This window comes from Oratosquilla oratoria, chromosome 44 (genome assembly GCF_046742065.1).
Source record: "Oratosquilla oratoria isolate Oo_2021 chromosome 44, ASM4674206v1, whole genome shotgun sequence".
Lineage (NCBI taxonomy): Eukaryota > Metazoa > Arthropoda > Malacostraca > Stomatopoda > Squillidae > Oratosquilla > Oratosquilla oratoria.
In genome coordinates, this window is record NC_134820.1 from 12,724,589 (window position 1) to 12,742,438 (window position 17,850).

At 37.5% G+C, this 17,850-nt stretch overlaps 1 protein-coding gene across 2 annotated transcripts in view; it reads left to right on the plus strand.

The window, feature by feature from the left end:
- Pi3K21B (phosphatidylinositol 3-kinase regulatory subunit alpha) overlaps positions 1–17,850 on the plus strand; it is a 686,395-nt gene that overhangs the window by 436,106 nt on the left and 232,439 nt on the right. For both annotated transcript variants that reach the window (XM_076180200.1, XM_076180202.1), the window contains exon 6: positions 6,494–6,541. In XM_076180200.1, the coding sequence (XP_076036315.1) occupies positions 6,494–6,541 (48 nt within the window). The remainder of the gene's footprint in view (positions 1–6,493; positions 6,542–17,850) is intronic.

Sequence of the window (17,850 nt, forward strand, 5' to 3'; positions counted from 1 at the left end):
TCTCCCCCCCTCTTATCTTAGCACCTCCTGGATGACGGGCCATCCCTGTATATCGTCCACTGCCCTGAGTCAGAAGCAGTGTCGTAAGACACAGCACATCCACAGCAATATGGACGAAAACGTTTAGTATTCTGACTTCATTCTCCCTGTGGTATCTGCAATATATATATATATATATATATATATATATATATTAAATACACCAAAGGTTTTTCCCTCTTATGAGGGAGGTAGCCAAGACAAAAGGCTTGTTGCATTCTGTCTCTTACTCTCCAATTTGTCATACCTAGCCTCAAATTCATGTATAGGTCTAATTTAATCTATATCCTTGGTTTCCAATTATTAATGTGTGTGTGTGTGATTTTTTTTTGTATTATTGGTTATCAGGTTATTATTATTATTATTATTATTGTTATTGCTAAATGTGAAGGAGGATAGGGAGGGAAAGGTGTTTGCACTGGGAGGTGCTAAGAAAATGACAGTGATGAATGAGGAAAATGGGGGAGAAATAAAAAAAGATAAGGTGAAAGCAATTATTAAAATGATGGAAGCAGGCAAGGCACCTGGGTTAGATGGGTATCATTTGGAGTGTGTAAAATAGGGAGGTACAGTGATGGTGGACTGGCTGGTGAGGTTGTTTAATATTTGTCTAAAAGCGTATAGTGCCAGAGGACTGGAGGAGTGCCTTTATAGTTCTGTTTTACAAGGGAAAGGGGGACAAATATGAGTGTAGTAGTTTCAGAGGGCTTTTATGGATTTGGAAAAGGCTTATGATAGGGTAGACAGGAAGGCACTGTGGGAGGTATTGCAGATATATGGGATAGGAGGAAAGCTGTTAACCTTTTCCATATGATGGTGCCAATGTAGGTGTCATGAGGAGCAAGTGGATAGACGAGGTTGCCAGTGTCAGTGCCTTGATTATATTTTGTAGTAGCTGAAAGACACCTCCCCATATTTTGTGAATTGGCATGTAGTTATCAATATATTCAGAGTAAAAGAGAAGGAGTAATAAAGCTCTGACTTTATATTTTATAACACAAGTATTGTGATGCATCATTGTACATCAGGCTTCTGAGGCTGTGTGCGAGAATTTGACTTTTATTGAATAGCGTAAGAGCAGTCAAGAGTTTTTATGATAGTAGAGCCTGTGTTGGAATTAGAAATGGAGAGAGCAAGTGGTTTGAGGTAAAGGTGGGACTTTGTCAGGGATGTGTTATGTCCTGGTGGCTGTTCAGTGTGTACATGGATGGGGGTGATGTGGGAGGTAAATGCAAGGAATGGGCAGGGGATTGGAGATGGTTAAAGAAAATGGGGAAAAATGAAAGATAAGCCAGTTGTTGTTTGCTGATGACACTGTAGCAGGATCAGAGGAGGGATTAAGTTAGTGATGGAGTTTGGGAAGGTGTGCTGAAGGAAGTTGAAGGTAAATGTGGGTAAAAGTAAGGTGATGAAATATACTAGGAGAGAGGATGGCAGCAAATTGGAAGTCATTATTAAGGGCAGGAAACTGGAGGAAGTGGATAACATTATATACTTATGGGTGAATGCGGCGGGGAAGGGAGGAGTGGAGGTGGAGATAGAACGTAGATTGAAAGAAACAAATAAATGGCTTGGGGGATTGAAAATTGTAATGAAGAATAGACATTTGGTAATAGATGCTAAGAGGAGATTGTATGAAGGAGTGATTGTGCTGACAGCATTGTATGGGGCAGAAACATGGAACATTAGAGAGGAAGAGTTTAAATGTATTTTACCTAGTTGTATTATACAGGAAGGGAGCTATGCTTGTGGTGACCCATCTTTGTATCTTTCAGCATCAAGTTTTTTCTTAAAATCTTGAATAGTATTTGCACACACTGTTTCTTTTTCTAAATGGGAAGCTTGTTTTTTTTCAGATCTCTTCTATAATTATCCTTTTTGATTTTCTTTTTATGACCTCTTGTTTTTCCATTGTTATTTTTTAGTAAATCATTCCTATCAGGGATTTCCATTCCTTTCATGATTCTATAGATTGTCAGTAGATCACCTCTTTCTCTTCTCTGCTCCAGTGTTGGTAGTTCCAATTTGGATAATCTTTGTACCTATGTTAATTTGGAAAGAGCTGGTGCCAACTCTGTCGTTGCTCCCTGTATTCTTTCTAATTTTCTTATATTCCTTTTAGTACTGGGTGTCCGTAGTGTCACTGCATATTCCAGTTTTGGTCTAATCAATGCAACTAATATATATATATTTTTTAATAATTTATTCATCCAAATAGTCAAATGCCCCTTTCATTGACCTTAATAGGTTGAAGGTTTCTCCAACTATTTTGTTTATATGTTTATCCGGTGTCATGTCTTTGCTGATTATTACTCCAAGGTCTCTTTCTGAGTACACTTTTTTATTTCTTCTTCACCAATTTTATAATTTTTTTAAAATCTGTATTTAATTGTTCAAACTCCATTATACTACATTTCTTGATATTGAAATTCACTTCCCACTTTTGAGTCCATTTCCAGATTTTGTCCAGGTCTGATTGTAATGAATCACAGTCCTCCTCTGTTCTTACTTTCTTTAGTATTTTTGCGTCATCTGCGAAGAAATTCATATAACACTCAACTCCTTCATCCATGTTTGAGATCAAATGTGTGAAAAGTATAGTAGGAGTTACTAGGCTAGATAGATTGAGAAATGAGGAGGTGAGAGGGAGAGTGGGGGTGGAGTTGGGAGATAGGATTGATTAAAGAGTATTAGGATGGTTTGGACCCATGGAAAGAATGAGTGAAGAAAGATTAGTAAAAGAAGTGTGGAAGGCAGTGGTGGATGGAGTGAACAGGAGTATGTGACCGAGGATGAGATGGATGGGAGTAAAAGGGGTGTTGATAAAGAGGATGATGTCTGTTGAGGAAGGAAGGGAGAAGACAAGATAGGGGTTAGTGGATAAGTAGTTGTATATGGATGATGCTGTGATGCATGGAAGGGAGTGGGTGAGGGGATGGGATTGGTTAGGCAGTGGTTATGTGTAAATGATATCTGACACAACCCAAAAGGATTTCTCCCCATCTTCTATTTTTCTGCATGAGGGGTTAGAGAGAGGGTTGCTGATTGAATGAAGGGGCCTTGCTGTGGATGTGCTGTGTCTTGCTGCACTGCTTCTGATCCAGGAAAATAGGCGAGATGCAGGGATGACCCATCATCCTGGGGGATCCAAGAAAAGAGGGAGGGGGGTGAATGGGAGTGGAGTATGTGGGGATAAAATGAGTGGGAATGGAATTATGCCTATTGACTTTGGTTACCTCACTTGTAAGGGGGAAAAAGTCCTTGGTATATCTATGTATGTATTATTATCATTAGGTTATTGACTGCATGTTAACAGACAGTTAATATTTTAGTGACTGGTGGTACCCCTATGGACCTCAGTCACATATCATTTGCCTATATTAGAATTAAAAATCATATAGAGGAATGATGATAATTTTGTACGATTGTTGTCCTCCCTTAAACCTGGTCTTTACCACCTTTTATTGCTATCTCTTCTTGATCAACCTGTGGTGGTGGAAGAAGAATGCTGACACTGTGATCCCATGCATTTGTAGAAAGTGACTAAATGGGTCAAAGTGAGGGGAGTAGGTATCTCTCTATGTATTCTTTTCCTGACGAAAAGTCAAAGCAAGGAAGGGTCTTGGAGGAAGGCTCCTACCAAAATCCTAGCAATTGGGTCATTAAATATGTGTGGATGTGGTACAGATGAGAATAAAATGGATAGATTTGTATTATGTGAAAAGAAAAATTAATGTGTTAGCATTGAATGTCATTGAAATGAAAGAAAAGTGAGAGTTTAGGAGCATGGTAGGTAGGGTGTCAGGAGTTAAGAGTAGGCAAATGAAAGAATGGCACTGCTGGGAAATGATGAGATAGTTAAGTGCATGCTGGAGTGGAGGGAAGTGTCTTCAAGAATAATGTGAGCAAAGGTGAAATTGAGATAAGATATATAGGATTTGTGAATACATATGATCCTTGTAGTTCATGAAGAAGAGATATGTATTTACCTTGTTTTATTATACGGGAAGAGAGCTATGCTTGTAGTGACCTGTCTTTGTATCTTTTAGCATCAAGTTTGTTCTTAAATTCTTGAATAGTGTTTGCACACACTGTTGCCTTATCTAATTTATGTGTGTGTGTGTGTATATATATATATATATATATATATATATATATATATATATATATATATATATATATAAATGTTGAGAGGTTTGAGATTAATGTAAACGTGATGTTGGGATATATCACTGCCAGGGAATGGAGTAACAAGGAGGTACAGGATGGTAAGAGCTAATGGAGAGGTGTACATGAAAAGGGAGTTGATGAGATTAAGCACAGTATTTAAAAAAGACAGGCAGACATATATATGTGACAGAGTGGTAAAGGGGAAGGTGGTCAAAAGAATGTTTATGGACTTTGTAGTGATACCCAAAGGGAGCATTGGAAGGGTTTGGGATGTAAATGTATTTTGGGAAGAGAGCAGTAGATTATCAGATCATTATCTGGTAGAAGGGGAATTGACAATATATGTAAAGTGGAAGGAGAGCAAAAGAGCAGGAGGCAGAGAAGTATTGAAGGTCAGCAAATTAAATGGAAAAAAAAAGAACCTGAAAAAAATATGGGAGGTAGTGAAGGATAGAAGAGAAACAGGATTAGAGGAAGAATGGGTATGTTTCAGAGAGGAAGTGTCCAGTTGTGCAAAGACAATATGAAGAATGAGGACGATGGGGGAACAAGAGAGGCAAGGAATGGTGGTATGAAGAGGTGAAGATGGTGTTGGAAGAAAATCAAGAATATGAAGATTGGTTGTAAAGTAGAACTGAGGAAGCATATGAGAGATGCAGAAGGAAAAGAGTAGAGGAAAGAACAAGGGGTTGTTTGATCATTATTTGGTAAAAGAATTGAATAGAGGCATAGTGGAAGGGAAAGAAAGGGGAGGTAGAGAATTGCTGAAGGTGAGCAAATTAAACGAAGAGATGAAAATAAAAGTGACAGAAGGTTAGAGTAGTGTGGGAGGTAGTGAAGTATAAAAGAAATAGTAGAGGAAGTATGGTTTTGTTTCAAGGAAGTGCTCAGATGCAGAGATGGTATGAGGATATATGGAGAAGCAGTGATTGGGATGAAGATGTGAAAGTGATGGTAGAAAAGAAAAAAGTGAACACATGGAGATTGGTTATAAAGTAGGGAAGCATATGAAAAGTATAGGAGGAAGATAATAGAAACAAAAGGCAAGGTGAGAGGGGCAAAATTATTTAAAGTTGTGTAGGTGTTTGACAGACAAATTTGAAAGAATAGAAATATGTTTTGGAAGGAAGTGAGAAGAGTGAGGGGTGAGTCAGGAAGAGAGGAAAAAGTAAAGAGTGACAGACAGGAAAGGGCCAACAATTTGTTGAGTGTGGAGCAAATTCAAGAAGATTTGATCATGGCACTTAGAGATGTCAGGAAAATTAAAGTGATGGGAAAAGATAATGATAGGAAAAGATAAGAAACAGAGAGTATTGAAAGTGATGAAAGCTGGTAAGGCATCTGGTTTAGATAGGTGTCACATGGAGTGTCTGATGAATGTAGGAACAGTTATAGTGAATTGGTTGTTGAGATTGTTGATGTGTGGCTAAGGAAGTGAATTGTGCAAGTGGGCTGGAGAATGCTTATGTAGTTCCATTATACAAAGGCAAAAAGGACAAATATGAATTTAGTAGTTTTAGAGTGATGTCTGTGAAGTGTAATTGGTAAGGGTATCCAGAAAACAGTCCTGAACATCCACCCCCATTGATCAACTCCCCCCACCAACCCCATCACCACTGGACAACTGTCCTATTAATGATTGCCCAGTCCACCCTAGATCTGTTACTGGACAAACTGTATATTATTTCTGTGTGTATTGGTTATTTAGTACTCTACTTGTTTCATCATGTTTTTTACATTGCATATTAATTTGTGTACATTAATTTTTTCATGTGCATATATGGGCAAGTAGCACATTTCCTTGACATTGATCCAATTTACAGGGATCTTACACTCTGACAACTCCCTTGCAAGTTGTGGGGGATATAAATGTATGTTAAGGTGTTATTCATTATTGTTAGTGAATCAAGCTATATCTGTTATTCAAACCCTCTGTCCATGTTAAGGTTGTTGATGTACCAGGCTTGGTGTTGAAGTTGTTGTTGAAGTTGTTGAATGTGTTGTACCAGACTTGGTGTTGAAGTTGCCACCCAGGATAAGATTGGGTATGGTGTTGAGTTGGTTGAGAATGGGCCTGAAGTTGTTGGGAACTATTGGGGATGTTTGGGAGGTGGGGATGTATATGTTGACTACTGTATTGTGATTTTGTGGATTTGTTAAAGAGGGAAAGGGCCTATTGGTGCATGTATGTACAGTAGTGTTGTTACTCTTACTGTTATTATTTTTAATGATTATTATTGTCATCATCTGCATCATATAATGTTATTCTTGTTATCATTTACAGGTAAAGACTATGTGTGGGGCAGTGGTCGAGTGGGAGTTCAATGTGAAGGTAAGACAATATTTCATTGAACAGTTACTGCTGCTCATATCTTATACATACCTCCCCCACATATCCATCTGAACCCCACACAGTCCTATCCTTTATACATCTTTGTCCTTTCTTACTTCCATTATGTAAAACATGAGAAAATACTCCTGTATATCAGTGATGGGACTTGATACAAAGAGGCAAAGGTCCTATTTGACAATAAGATGATATTCTCTACAATACATAAGTACATAAAGAGGGTCAAGGACTAACTTCATGTTAATGCACAACTTTTGATATGCTTCATAAAACATAAATGCACATGAGGAGAGGCTGGCTAAATTGAAATTACCGACTTTGGAACAAAGAAGAGAAAGAGGCAACCTGCTGACTATTTACAGAATCATGAAAGGTACAGAAGTCCTTGATAGAGAGGACTTACTAAATTGGGATAAGAAAAACACAAGGGGACATAAAGAAAAACTCAAAAAGGATAGTTATAGAAAAGACCTGAAAAAAAAAGAAATTGTTTTCCATACAGAGTGGTGGATATCAGGAACAAACTAGATAAAACAATAGTGTGTGCAAAAACTAAACACAAATTTAAGAACAAACTAGATACTGTGAGATACAAAGATGGGGCACTATGAGCATAGCTCCCTTCCCTGTAAGACCTACTAACTATCTATAGAATTATGAAAGGAATGGAAATCTTAGATAAGATTGATTTATTGAAACTGGACAATGGAAAAACAAGAGGACACAAAAAGAAACTAAAAAAAAGATAATTACAGAAAAGATCTAGAAAAATAGCTTTCCACAAGAGTAATAGATACTTGGAAGAAATTAGACAAAGAAACAGTGTGTGCAAACACTATTAAAGAATTTAAGAAAAGACTTGATGCTGAAAGATACAAAGACGGGTCACCACAAGCATAGCTCCCTTCCTGTATAATACAACTAGGTAAATACAAACATAAAGAAAACTGAAAGAATCTAAAGAGCAATTACGAAGATGGCCCCAACACTTTCAAAACTGTCATATGAGAAGAGATTGTCAAAACTGGAATTACCCACTCTGGAACAAAAAAGAGAAAGAGGTGACCTGAATTTAAGAGCAAACTAGATACTGCAAGATACAAAGAGACACCACGAATGTAGCTCCCTTTCCTATAAGATACACCTTGGTAAATACACACTGGAAAAATGCTAATATTGTACCAATATATAAGGGAGGAAATAAAGAAAATCCAACAAATTATAGACCGGTATCCCTTACAAGCACAATTGCAAAAATATGCGAAAGAGTTATCAAAAATAAATGGACTAAACACTTGGAAGAGAACAAAATACTAAACCCCAACCAATTTGGATTTAGAAGTGGAAGATCATGTACTACAAACTTAATATGCTTTTACTCAAGATTGGTAGATATAATACAAGAAAGAGATGGCTGGGCAGACTGTGCCTTCCTGGACCTACAAAAGGCTTTTGACAAAGTACCACACAAAAAACTACTAAGAAAAATTGAAACAATAGGTGGAATACAGGGAAAATTATTGGAATGGATGAAAGACTTCTTGAAAGGAAGAAAAATGAGAGTGGTACTTAGAGAAAAGAACTCAAATTGGGTAAACATGTTAAGTGGAGTCCCCCAAGGCTCCGTGTTGGCTCCGATAATGTTTGCTGTTTATATAAACGACATGGATGAAGGAATTGAATGTTATATAAACTTCTTTGCAGATGATGTGAAACTATTGAAGAGAGTAAGGAAAGAAGAAGATTGCAAATCTTTTCAAAAAGACCTGGACAAAGTCTGGAAATGGAGTAAAAAGAATGAAGTGAATTTCAACATTAAGAAATGTAGTATAATGGAAGTTGGAAAAAGTAAAAATAGAATATCTGGTCAATACAAAATTGGAACAAAGGAAGTTACAAAAGTAAATTCAGAAGTAATTATCTCAAATGACATGACACCAGACAAACATGTTAAACAAAATAGTTGGAGAAACCTACTTGGATGAGGAAATGGTATAGAGAATACTAGTTACACTGATAAGACCAAAATTAGAATATGCAGCTTCGCTATAGACACCCAGTGCAATAAAAAACATAAAGAAACAAGAAAGTATTCAATGAGCATTGACAATGATGGCACTAACACTTAGCAAGTTGACATACGAACAAAGATTGGACAAACTAAACTTACTAACTCTGGAGCAAAGAAGAGAAAGAGGCAATTTGATAACCATCTACAGAATTATGAAAGGGATGGAAATCCTTGATAGGGATGATCTACTTAAATGGGACAGAAGAAACACAAGAGGACATGAGAAGAAACTTAAGAAGGACAGTTACAGAAGAGATTTGAAAAAGAACAGCTTTCCACACAGAGTAATAGATACATGGAATAAATTGAAAGAGAAAACAGTGAGTGCTAAAACTATACATGATTTTAAGAAAGAACTGGATGCGGAAAGATACAACTGCAGGTCACTACGAGTATAAGTCTTCTGCAAAATACAACTAGGTAAATACACACATCACAAAGACATGTCCCCAAACAAGCAGATAAACAAAATAGTTGGAGAAAACTACAATTTGTTAAAATCAATAAAGTTGTCTTTTAATTACTTGGATGAGGAAATAATAAAGAAAATACTAGTCACACTGATAAAACCAAGATTGGAGTACATAATGACACTATAGACACTCAGTATAAAAAAAAATATAAGGAAAATATAATCCAAAGAGCAACGACAAAGATGGCTGCGACATTTTCAAAACTGACATATGAGCAAAGATTGTCTAAAGTGGAACTACCAACCCTGGAACTAAGAAGAGAAAGAGGTGATCTGTCAGCCATTTACAGAATTATGAAAGACATGGAAGTCCTTGATAGAGAAGACTTATAAAATTGGGATAGAAGAAAAACAAGGGGGCATTAAAAGAAATTAAAAAAGGACAGTTACTGAAGAGATCTTAAAAAAAAAAAAAAAAAAAAAAAAAAAAAAAGTCTTTCCACACACTGGAACAAATAAATTGGGCAAAACAATAGTGTGCGCAAATGCCATACATGAATTTAAGAACAAACTAGATGTTGCAAGATGCAAAGATGGGTCACTACAAGCATAGCTCCCCTTCCCATAGAATACAACTAGGTAAATACACACACATACAAGTAGCAATTTAGTCCTTATTGGATATTTTAATTGGAGTGAGGTCAACTGGGAGGAAAGGGAAGCAAGTGACAGCATATTTCTGGGGAAATACCCTATTAGTATAGCAATGGAGACTAGAGTGACCCAATGGGTAAAGGGTGACCTGGGTAAGAAGAGAACATTCACACAAGATTAAATCTACTACTAACCAAAGAGCCAGGCATTATCAGCACCTTGAATTACCTTTGCCCCATAGGAAAAAATTACTATGTAACAATGGAATTTCTGCTGGAGGATGAAGAAATACATCCAAGAAATTAATCATATAGGCAAGGGAAGCTTAATTTTGGGAAAACATATTAGGGTTGAAAAAATTCTTTGAATAAGCAAACTGGGAGGAATTCATGAATACTATGGGAATAAGGAGTAAATGGGAAATCTTTGTAGGGATTTACAACCATTTGCCAAAGATTAGTGCAGTGGTTCCCAAACTAGGGTGACGTCCCCTAGGGTGGCGTGAGGAGGATACAAGGGGGGATGAAGTCATCTGCTCCAAAATATTTGTTTAATTAGAATAAAATCATTCAAAGAACAAATATCTGCCATTACATATATGCAAAGTATAATTATAGCAGTCACTCCAACCCATTTTCTATTAAGCTAGTTCTCCTTACATGTTTTGGACATATCACCGATACCAACCACAATTTGCTAATGTTCAAACTTTTTTTTGCTCCCTTTGAACCAAATGTTTCATTTTTAGTTACTTAGAAAAATGTCTCTGGAATGTAGTATTATTTGTTCGAGTGTCTTTCATTATTAAAATTTAATACAAACAGAAATCTGTTTTCCTGAACAATGCTAAGAAATAAATGCAAGAATCATTTCACATGAATAAAGAGGGAGTCGGGGCATGCAGGTCTACTGGAAGCAAAAAGGGGGCATCAGGTAATAGTTTGGGAACCACTGGATTAGTGGAAGAAGCAGAAACAGGACTGGTTTACAAAAAGGCGTGAGATTGCAAAAAATGGCAGGGATGTGGTTTGGGGAAAATGGAGGAAAAGAAGAAGCAATAAAACAAAAGAATCTTACAAACATGCTAGAAAATACTATACAAAAATCTACACTAGGAGCTAAGATGAAAGGGAAACAATTGGCTATGGGATGGGTTAGGGGTGGGTGCATATCTGGCTATCTCCCTTATAAGGGAGAATAAGCCACTTGGTCCATATATAGCCTATCACATTTAGTGACCTGAACCCTGTAATCGAGTCATGTATATCTTGTTGATCTTGCAATGTTGGCAGCTCTAATGCTTTTAGTTTCTTCACATATGGCTTATCTGCCATGCTGGAAACCAGTTTGGCTACTGCGCTTAGCATCCTCTCAATTTTGCTTATATCTTTCAATCTGTGTGGGGACCATATCACTATTGTGTATTCAAGTCATGGATGGATAAAGGTTTCAAGGAGTATTTTCATAATCTCTTCATCCATATAGTGAAAAATTATTTGAATTTATTGCAGCAGTCTGTATATCTTTTCCACAAGCTTACTGATATGTCTGTCCAGTGACTGGTTGTCTTTTATCAATGCTCCCCAAATTTTCTCCTCTTTTGCCTTTGAAATGGATTCATTTCCCAAGGAACAGTTTAATTTATTTTTCTTTTCTAGCTATTGCCCATTTTTAGTATTACAGATTTTTCGGTATTGAGATTAATTTTCCATTCTTGGTTCAATGCAAATATAGTGTCTAGATCTTGTTTGCAACAGCTGACAGTCCTCCTTATGCTTTACTGTTCTCATGATTTTTGCAATATTCCTCATGTTCACATAGCTTGTTGTACCTTTCATTATGTCATTGACATAGGAAACATTATAGGTGCTAGTACTGAAGTTTGTTGAACTCTGATGTTCACTGCTCAACATCTTGAGATCTTATCCTTTATTACCATCCTCATGCACCTGCCCCTCTGGAAAAATTTCATCCATTTGAATATTTTAACTCGTATTCATTTCAAGCTTGTTTGTAAGCTTCCTTTATTTTCATTAGTTTATTTATTTATCATTATTTATTGATTTTTCTTTTTCATTTACACCCTGGCTTTTTTAGTGATCTCACAACTGTTATTGAACCAGTCATTTTTCTGATTCTTCCTTCCACTAATCTTTGGCACATGTTATCTCATTCCTGTGATATAAATGTAAAAAAAGATTGACCTTTTTTCATAGTTCCTGAAGTATTCATGAAATCCTCCCAGTCAGCTTCTCCAAAGAATTTCTTCAAGCCTGAGAAATCTGATTCTCAGATTTGAGTCTACCTTCTCTTTGTGATTTGTTCCTTAGCTCCATTTCCCTATCTGCCAACTGTAATTCAAATGTTTCATGGTCACTTTTTTGTATGGGGCAGAAGTATTTCAAATAGTCATGGTCCTCTCCATAAACTGTATAACTTGCCTGAAATCTTTCAACAGAACAAAATCCATACAGATACAATGCATCACCATGGTCAATGGACCCTTGTGTAAACTTGGTCCTTGTAGTCTGTTTCACTGCTGTGAAAGAACAGCTGAACTGAAAGGACACACAATATATACTAGCAAAAGATTTGCAATTTGTGGTGTGGCCTGTACAGATTATGAGCAGCAGTAACTATTTTACTCTATTATATATGTGAAAATACCTTGTTATCACCATGTATGAATTTGATTTCATATTCTGGTTTACATGAAAATAGTTTTGTGTAGCTATGTATATTAGATCATTTTATTTATTATGAATGATTTGCAGATCATGCCATTTTAAAAATAGTAATCCAGAACTAATCAATTAATGTAAAACTTCTAGGTAATTCATTAAGCACAAGAATAATTGTAGAATTCCATTCACAATGACATGTCTATTGTGTAATTAGATTATTTGTTAGAATTGTCTTTTGATCCTTTCAGTGATGATATTTAAATATATGTATTTGTTATGTGCAAAACAGGATTATATAAATAATTATCTTCTTATGCATTCACCTGGATGGGTAGTACTGTGAAAGATGGTTTGGAAATTTGTTGTGCCACGAAGAGGATGTGCCACAGTACCTGGAATTGTGCATCTGGAAAATATTCTCTCCCAAGGATGAGTGATAGTGAAGTGCATATGAAAATCTTTTGCATTTTATATAAACTCCAAGACTAAACTAGTGTTTAAACATTAGTAATGCCAAGTCATCTTACTACTTGTCAGGAAAATGATGAAAACAACATGGAAAAAATTGAAAATACCTGGAATTATATTTCTATCATCTTACGTATTATGCAATGATGTAATATTTCTTTTTAATTTGTTTATGTGATGATATTTTCTTTGTCACTTGATGTCCACAGCCTCCTCTATAGAGGGAGCTAACCTTTACATAGTGGCAATTTTGACTACTAGTCTGTATGTCAGTCTTTGTTATTGTTGTTGTTCCCTAGACTGATTGAGCAATCCCATCTCCCTGAGCAACACCACACCTGGAATAGGGTTTTCCCACAAATCCTTTATAGAGTGTATATCATGTTGTTGGCATGTATGATTGTGTACAATACACTCTTCCAGTATGGGTTGAAGTGTTGCATCCTGGACAGTTATTGGCGATGTGGTCATCCAGCCTTTTCTGGTAACTTAGAAAGGCTGGATGGTGGCCACACTGCAGTCTGGCCAAGTGGACTTAGTCTTTTTGGGGGGAGAGAGGTTTCAGAGGGATGGATATCAGGGGGTCTGGCATGCAGCAATGTATCATCTTTCAGTTAGTTGATGGAGGAATGTGTGATATGATTATGGATATGCTCCTGGTGGTTGTGGAGAAAGAAAAGATAGTGTTTGTGTGTGATATAGGTATTTAGGTGTTGTTTTGATGTCTCTTGGTGTGTGTGGGCATTCTGTTATGTAGTGTAGTGGATGTGCTGTGTTTGTGGAGGATGCATCAAGTGTTTGTGTGCCTCTCATGTCAAGGTGATTTTTGACTTTGAGAATTTTCATTTCATGATGTAGATGGTCTGTAGGTGTTGTATTTGTGCAACCTGTAATTGTCTTTAAGGTTTTGTTTTGTATGGTCTGTAAGGCAATGTGTGTCTTAGTGAGGTTAGGGGGGCCCATGTGGGGCTCACATAATTCATCACTGAGTGTATACTTTGTTTGTATACTGTAGTAGTAGTTTTCTCTGTTTTGTCCAAATGTTCCTGTAATTTATTTAACCTCTTCCATACGATGACGCCTTCGTAGGCATCATGAGGTGTGAGTGGGTATATGAGGATGTTGGCATTGGCGTCTTGATTATATTTATTTTGTAGTTGTAGCTGAGTGCCCCCCAAATTCTATGAACTGGTTTGATCATGTTTTCTGTGTTTATTATTACTCAGAGTGAAAGAGAACAAATAATACAGCAGTGACTTTGTATTTTATAACACAACTAGTGTGATGCATTGTACATTAGGCATCCAATACTGTGTGCAAGAATTTGACTCATATTGAAGAGGATAAGTGTGTAAGTCTAGGTGTGCATTTAGTTTTTATGTTTGCAATGTGTTGCTTGAATGACATGGATGTATTATATGTTACCCCAAGAATCATGGGGGTATGTGGTATGAGCATATTGTTGATATAGAGGCGTGGTATGTATTTGTGTTCCACAGTCTAATTGGTGAGAAGTATGGCTGTAGATTTGGTTTGGCAGTGTCTGCATTGTGGGGACCCCCCCCCCCAACCCCAAGAGTTTTAAGTGGATGTTACTTATGTTGTCAGGGTCACAGGCAGATGAGTCCTTGAGGCTATGTATTATGTTTTTTTTTTGTCTGACTGCCTATGAAGGGTGTATAGTCTGAGTCTGGAAAAGTTTTTCTTATGTCGAATGGTGCATCAGTTGTCAGGGTGAGAAGTGAGATGGCTTGTCTGTGCAAAATGATTTATGAGTGTGCTTGCTTGTTATCTGTTTGAGGGTAAATTATCTGTTGTTGTGGTTATTGCTGCGTGAGAGCGTGTTGTATTACTGTTGGATAGTGTAATGCTGTTGAGTGTTTTGTACAATTTGTTGGTGTTTGTTTTGTGATCAAGCGTATTGACAAAATTTGGCCAATTTTGTGTTTTCTGTTCATGTATTTTATTAGTAATCACAGTGTTTAATGTTTGTATTTGGTCTGCTATGTATGGTCTGTAGGGTGATGTGTGTCTTAGTGAGATTAAGGGATGTGGGGCTCACATGATTCATCACTGAGTGCATGCATTGTTTGTATACTGAAGTAATAGTTTCTTTGTTTGGTCCAAATGTTGTTCCTGTAATTGATTTAACCTCGTCCAAATGATGATGCCTTTGTAGGCATCATGAGGCATGAGTGGATATATGAGGATGCTGGCACACTACAGCTATTCACACAACACTATACCCGACATCTGGAAGCATGGGAAAATAATCACCATCCCAAAACCCAATAAAGACCCAACAATGCCAACATCACACTTCTCTGCACCCCCTCCAAAGTCATAGAACACCTCATACTTCCTCATCACACCAAATATTCCCCTTGCTGAATCACAACACGGTTTTAGGCCACTGCACTCTACAAACACTCTTCTGATAAACCTTATGCAAAGAATTTTAAATGGCATTAATTCAGATAGGCCCCATCACAGAACACTTCTCATAACATTAGACATTAGTAAAGCTTTTGATGCTATCCCCTGCCACAATCTAACAAACAAAATATATAACACAGATGTGCACAATAACTTCAAAAGATGGCTGGCCAATTATCTGGCAGGCAGGAATGCTTATGTGTCATATAATGGCCAATCATTGCACACCAGAAACATTGAATAGAGTACCACAAGGCTCAGTTCTATCCCCCACACTCTTTAATCTATACATGGATAATATGCCCACACCAGAGACCTCAGAAATACAAATCTCTTCCTATGGAGATGACATAACAATCACATGTACACATTGTAACACAGACAAAGCTGCAGAAATAATACAGCCATACCTTGATACACTCAACACATAGTTCATTACAAACGGACTTAAAATAGCACCAGCCGAATCTACAGCAACACTTCTCACCAACTGGACAAAAGAACAGAAATACATACCTCATCTCTATATCAACAACACATACACACACCAAAAATTCTTGGTGTAACATATGATACATCCATGTCGTTCAAACAGCACATCACAAACATAAAAAATAAATACACACATAGACTTAATGCACTTAAATCAATCACAGGAACAACATTTGGACATACCAAAGAAACTAACAATGCTTATGCTCAGTGATGAATTATGCGAATTCTGCATAGGCACCTAATCTCAGTGAGACAAACCTCAACACCCTTCAGACCATACAAAACAAAGCCCTAAAAACAATTACAGGCTGCACAAATACAACACCGACAGACCATCTACACTATGAAACAAAAGTCCTCAAAGTCGAGGATACCTTGACATGAGAGGCACACAAACACTTGTTGCAGTCTCCACAAACACAGCACACCTGCTACACTACACAACAGAACACCCACACACACCAAGAAACATAAAAAAAACACCCAAATATGTATATCACACACAAATACTCTCTTCTCTTCCTCCAAAACCATCTAATACTGGCCTCCAGAAACATATTCATAGTCATATCACTCACAACACATTGCTGCATGCCAGACCCCCTGATATCCATCCCTCTGAACCATCTCTCCCGTTGAAAGGACAGAGTCCACCTGGCCAGACTGTGGTGTGGCCACCACCCAACCCTTCTAAGTTACCAGAAGAGACTGGATGACCGCATTGTGGACAACTATCCAGGATGTAACACTTCACCCCATACTATTCAACACATAATGGAAGACTGCATTATACACAATCATGGACATGGCTTTCCTTGGGGAGATGGGACTGTTCAGACAGACATTCTAGGGAACAACAACAATCCGAAGAGTTGGAGGCTAGACAGCTATAGTACAGTCTTGCCACTGGCTCTTATGCAGATGGCAACGATTCCTTGGAGTAGGTTCGGTTACTTGGGCAAGTCTCTATGAGTCTTTGTTCATGAGAAGGCTGAGTTCTCTAGAATCAACCTATTTTCTATGCCATTTCAATCTTTTGCATTTGAATATGAGTTTCATTTGACATGTCATATGACTTGTGGGCCACCTTGGTAAAACCAGGGGCTCAATCAAGCTTGCTTAGTGTGCCTGAGCTTGGGCTCTATAGAAAGACAAAGGCACCCAGGAGCATTTAAATGTGATGACCACCAAATGGACACAGCTTGATGGCCTCTGAACTTAATATACAGGTGAGTTTGATTTAGATAAGATATATATATATATATATATATATATATATATATATATATATATATATATATATATATATATATATACATACATACATATACATACGTATACACGTACACACGTGTGACTTGACGACGCTTGGTAGCATTTGTGGCCGCCACTACGGTGGTCTGGGTTTGAATCCCACCTGGGACTGAAATAATTTCAGTATTGCTGCGCTGCAAGTCGTTACTCCAATTCTCTTGGGTGGGGAGTGTGTGTGTGTAAGGTCACAGTATTACCCATAGATCGGTCATATATGAGCTCTGAGCTCTCATCCGGGAGGGAAATGGCTGTCGATCACAAGTCCAGCACATGATCCAAGACCATGGTGAATCACATATGATGCCGAAATACCTATTGCCATGTGAATTTGCTTCCTACATACATACATATACTAAAGGCTTTTTCCCCCTTACACGGGAGGTAGCCAAAAAACAAAGGCATAGAAACCACTACCACCCATTCCATTCCCAACATACTCCACTCCCCTCTGCCCTCTTCCCTCCCTCTTATCTTGACACCTCCTGGATGACAGGTCATCCCTGCATCTTGTCCACTGCCCTGGGTCAGGAGCAGTGTCTCAAGACACAGCACATCCACAACAAGGGCACTTCATTAAATCGGTGACCCTCCCTCTCTGTCTCCTCATGCAGAAAAGGAGAAGATGGAGAGAAATCCCTTTGGGCTGCATCAACTTATTTCTCATATATACTTCCTCACCCACTTTACTTCCTGAAATGTTTAATTCATGGGATCATATCACAAAGCTTTATACATGTGGTAAGTGTAGATGTGTTGG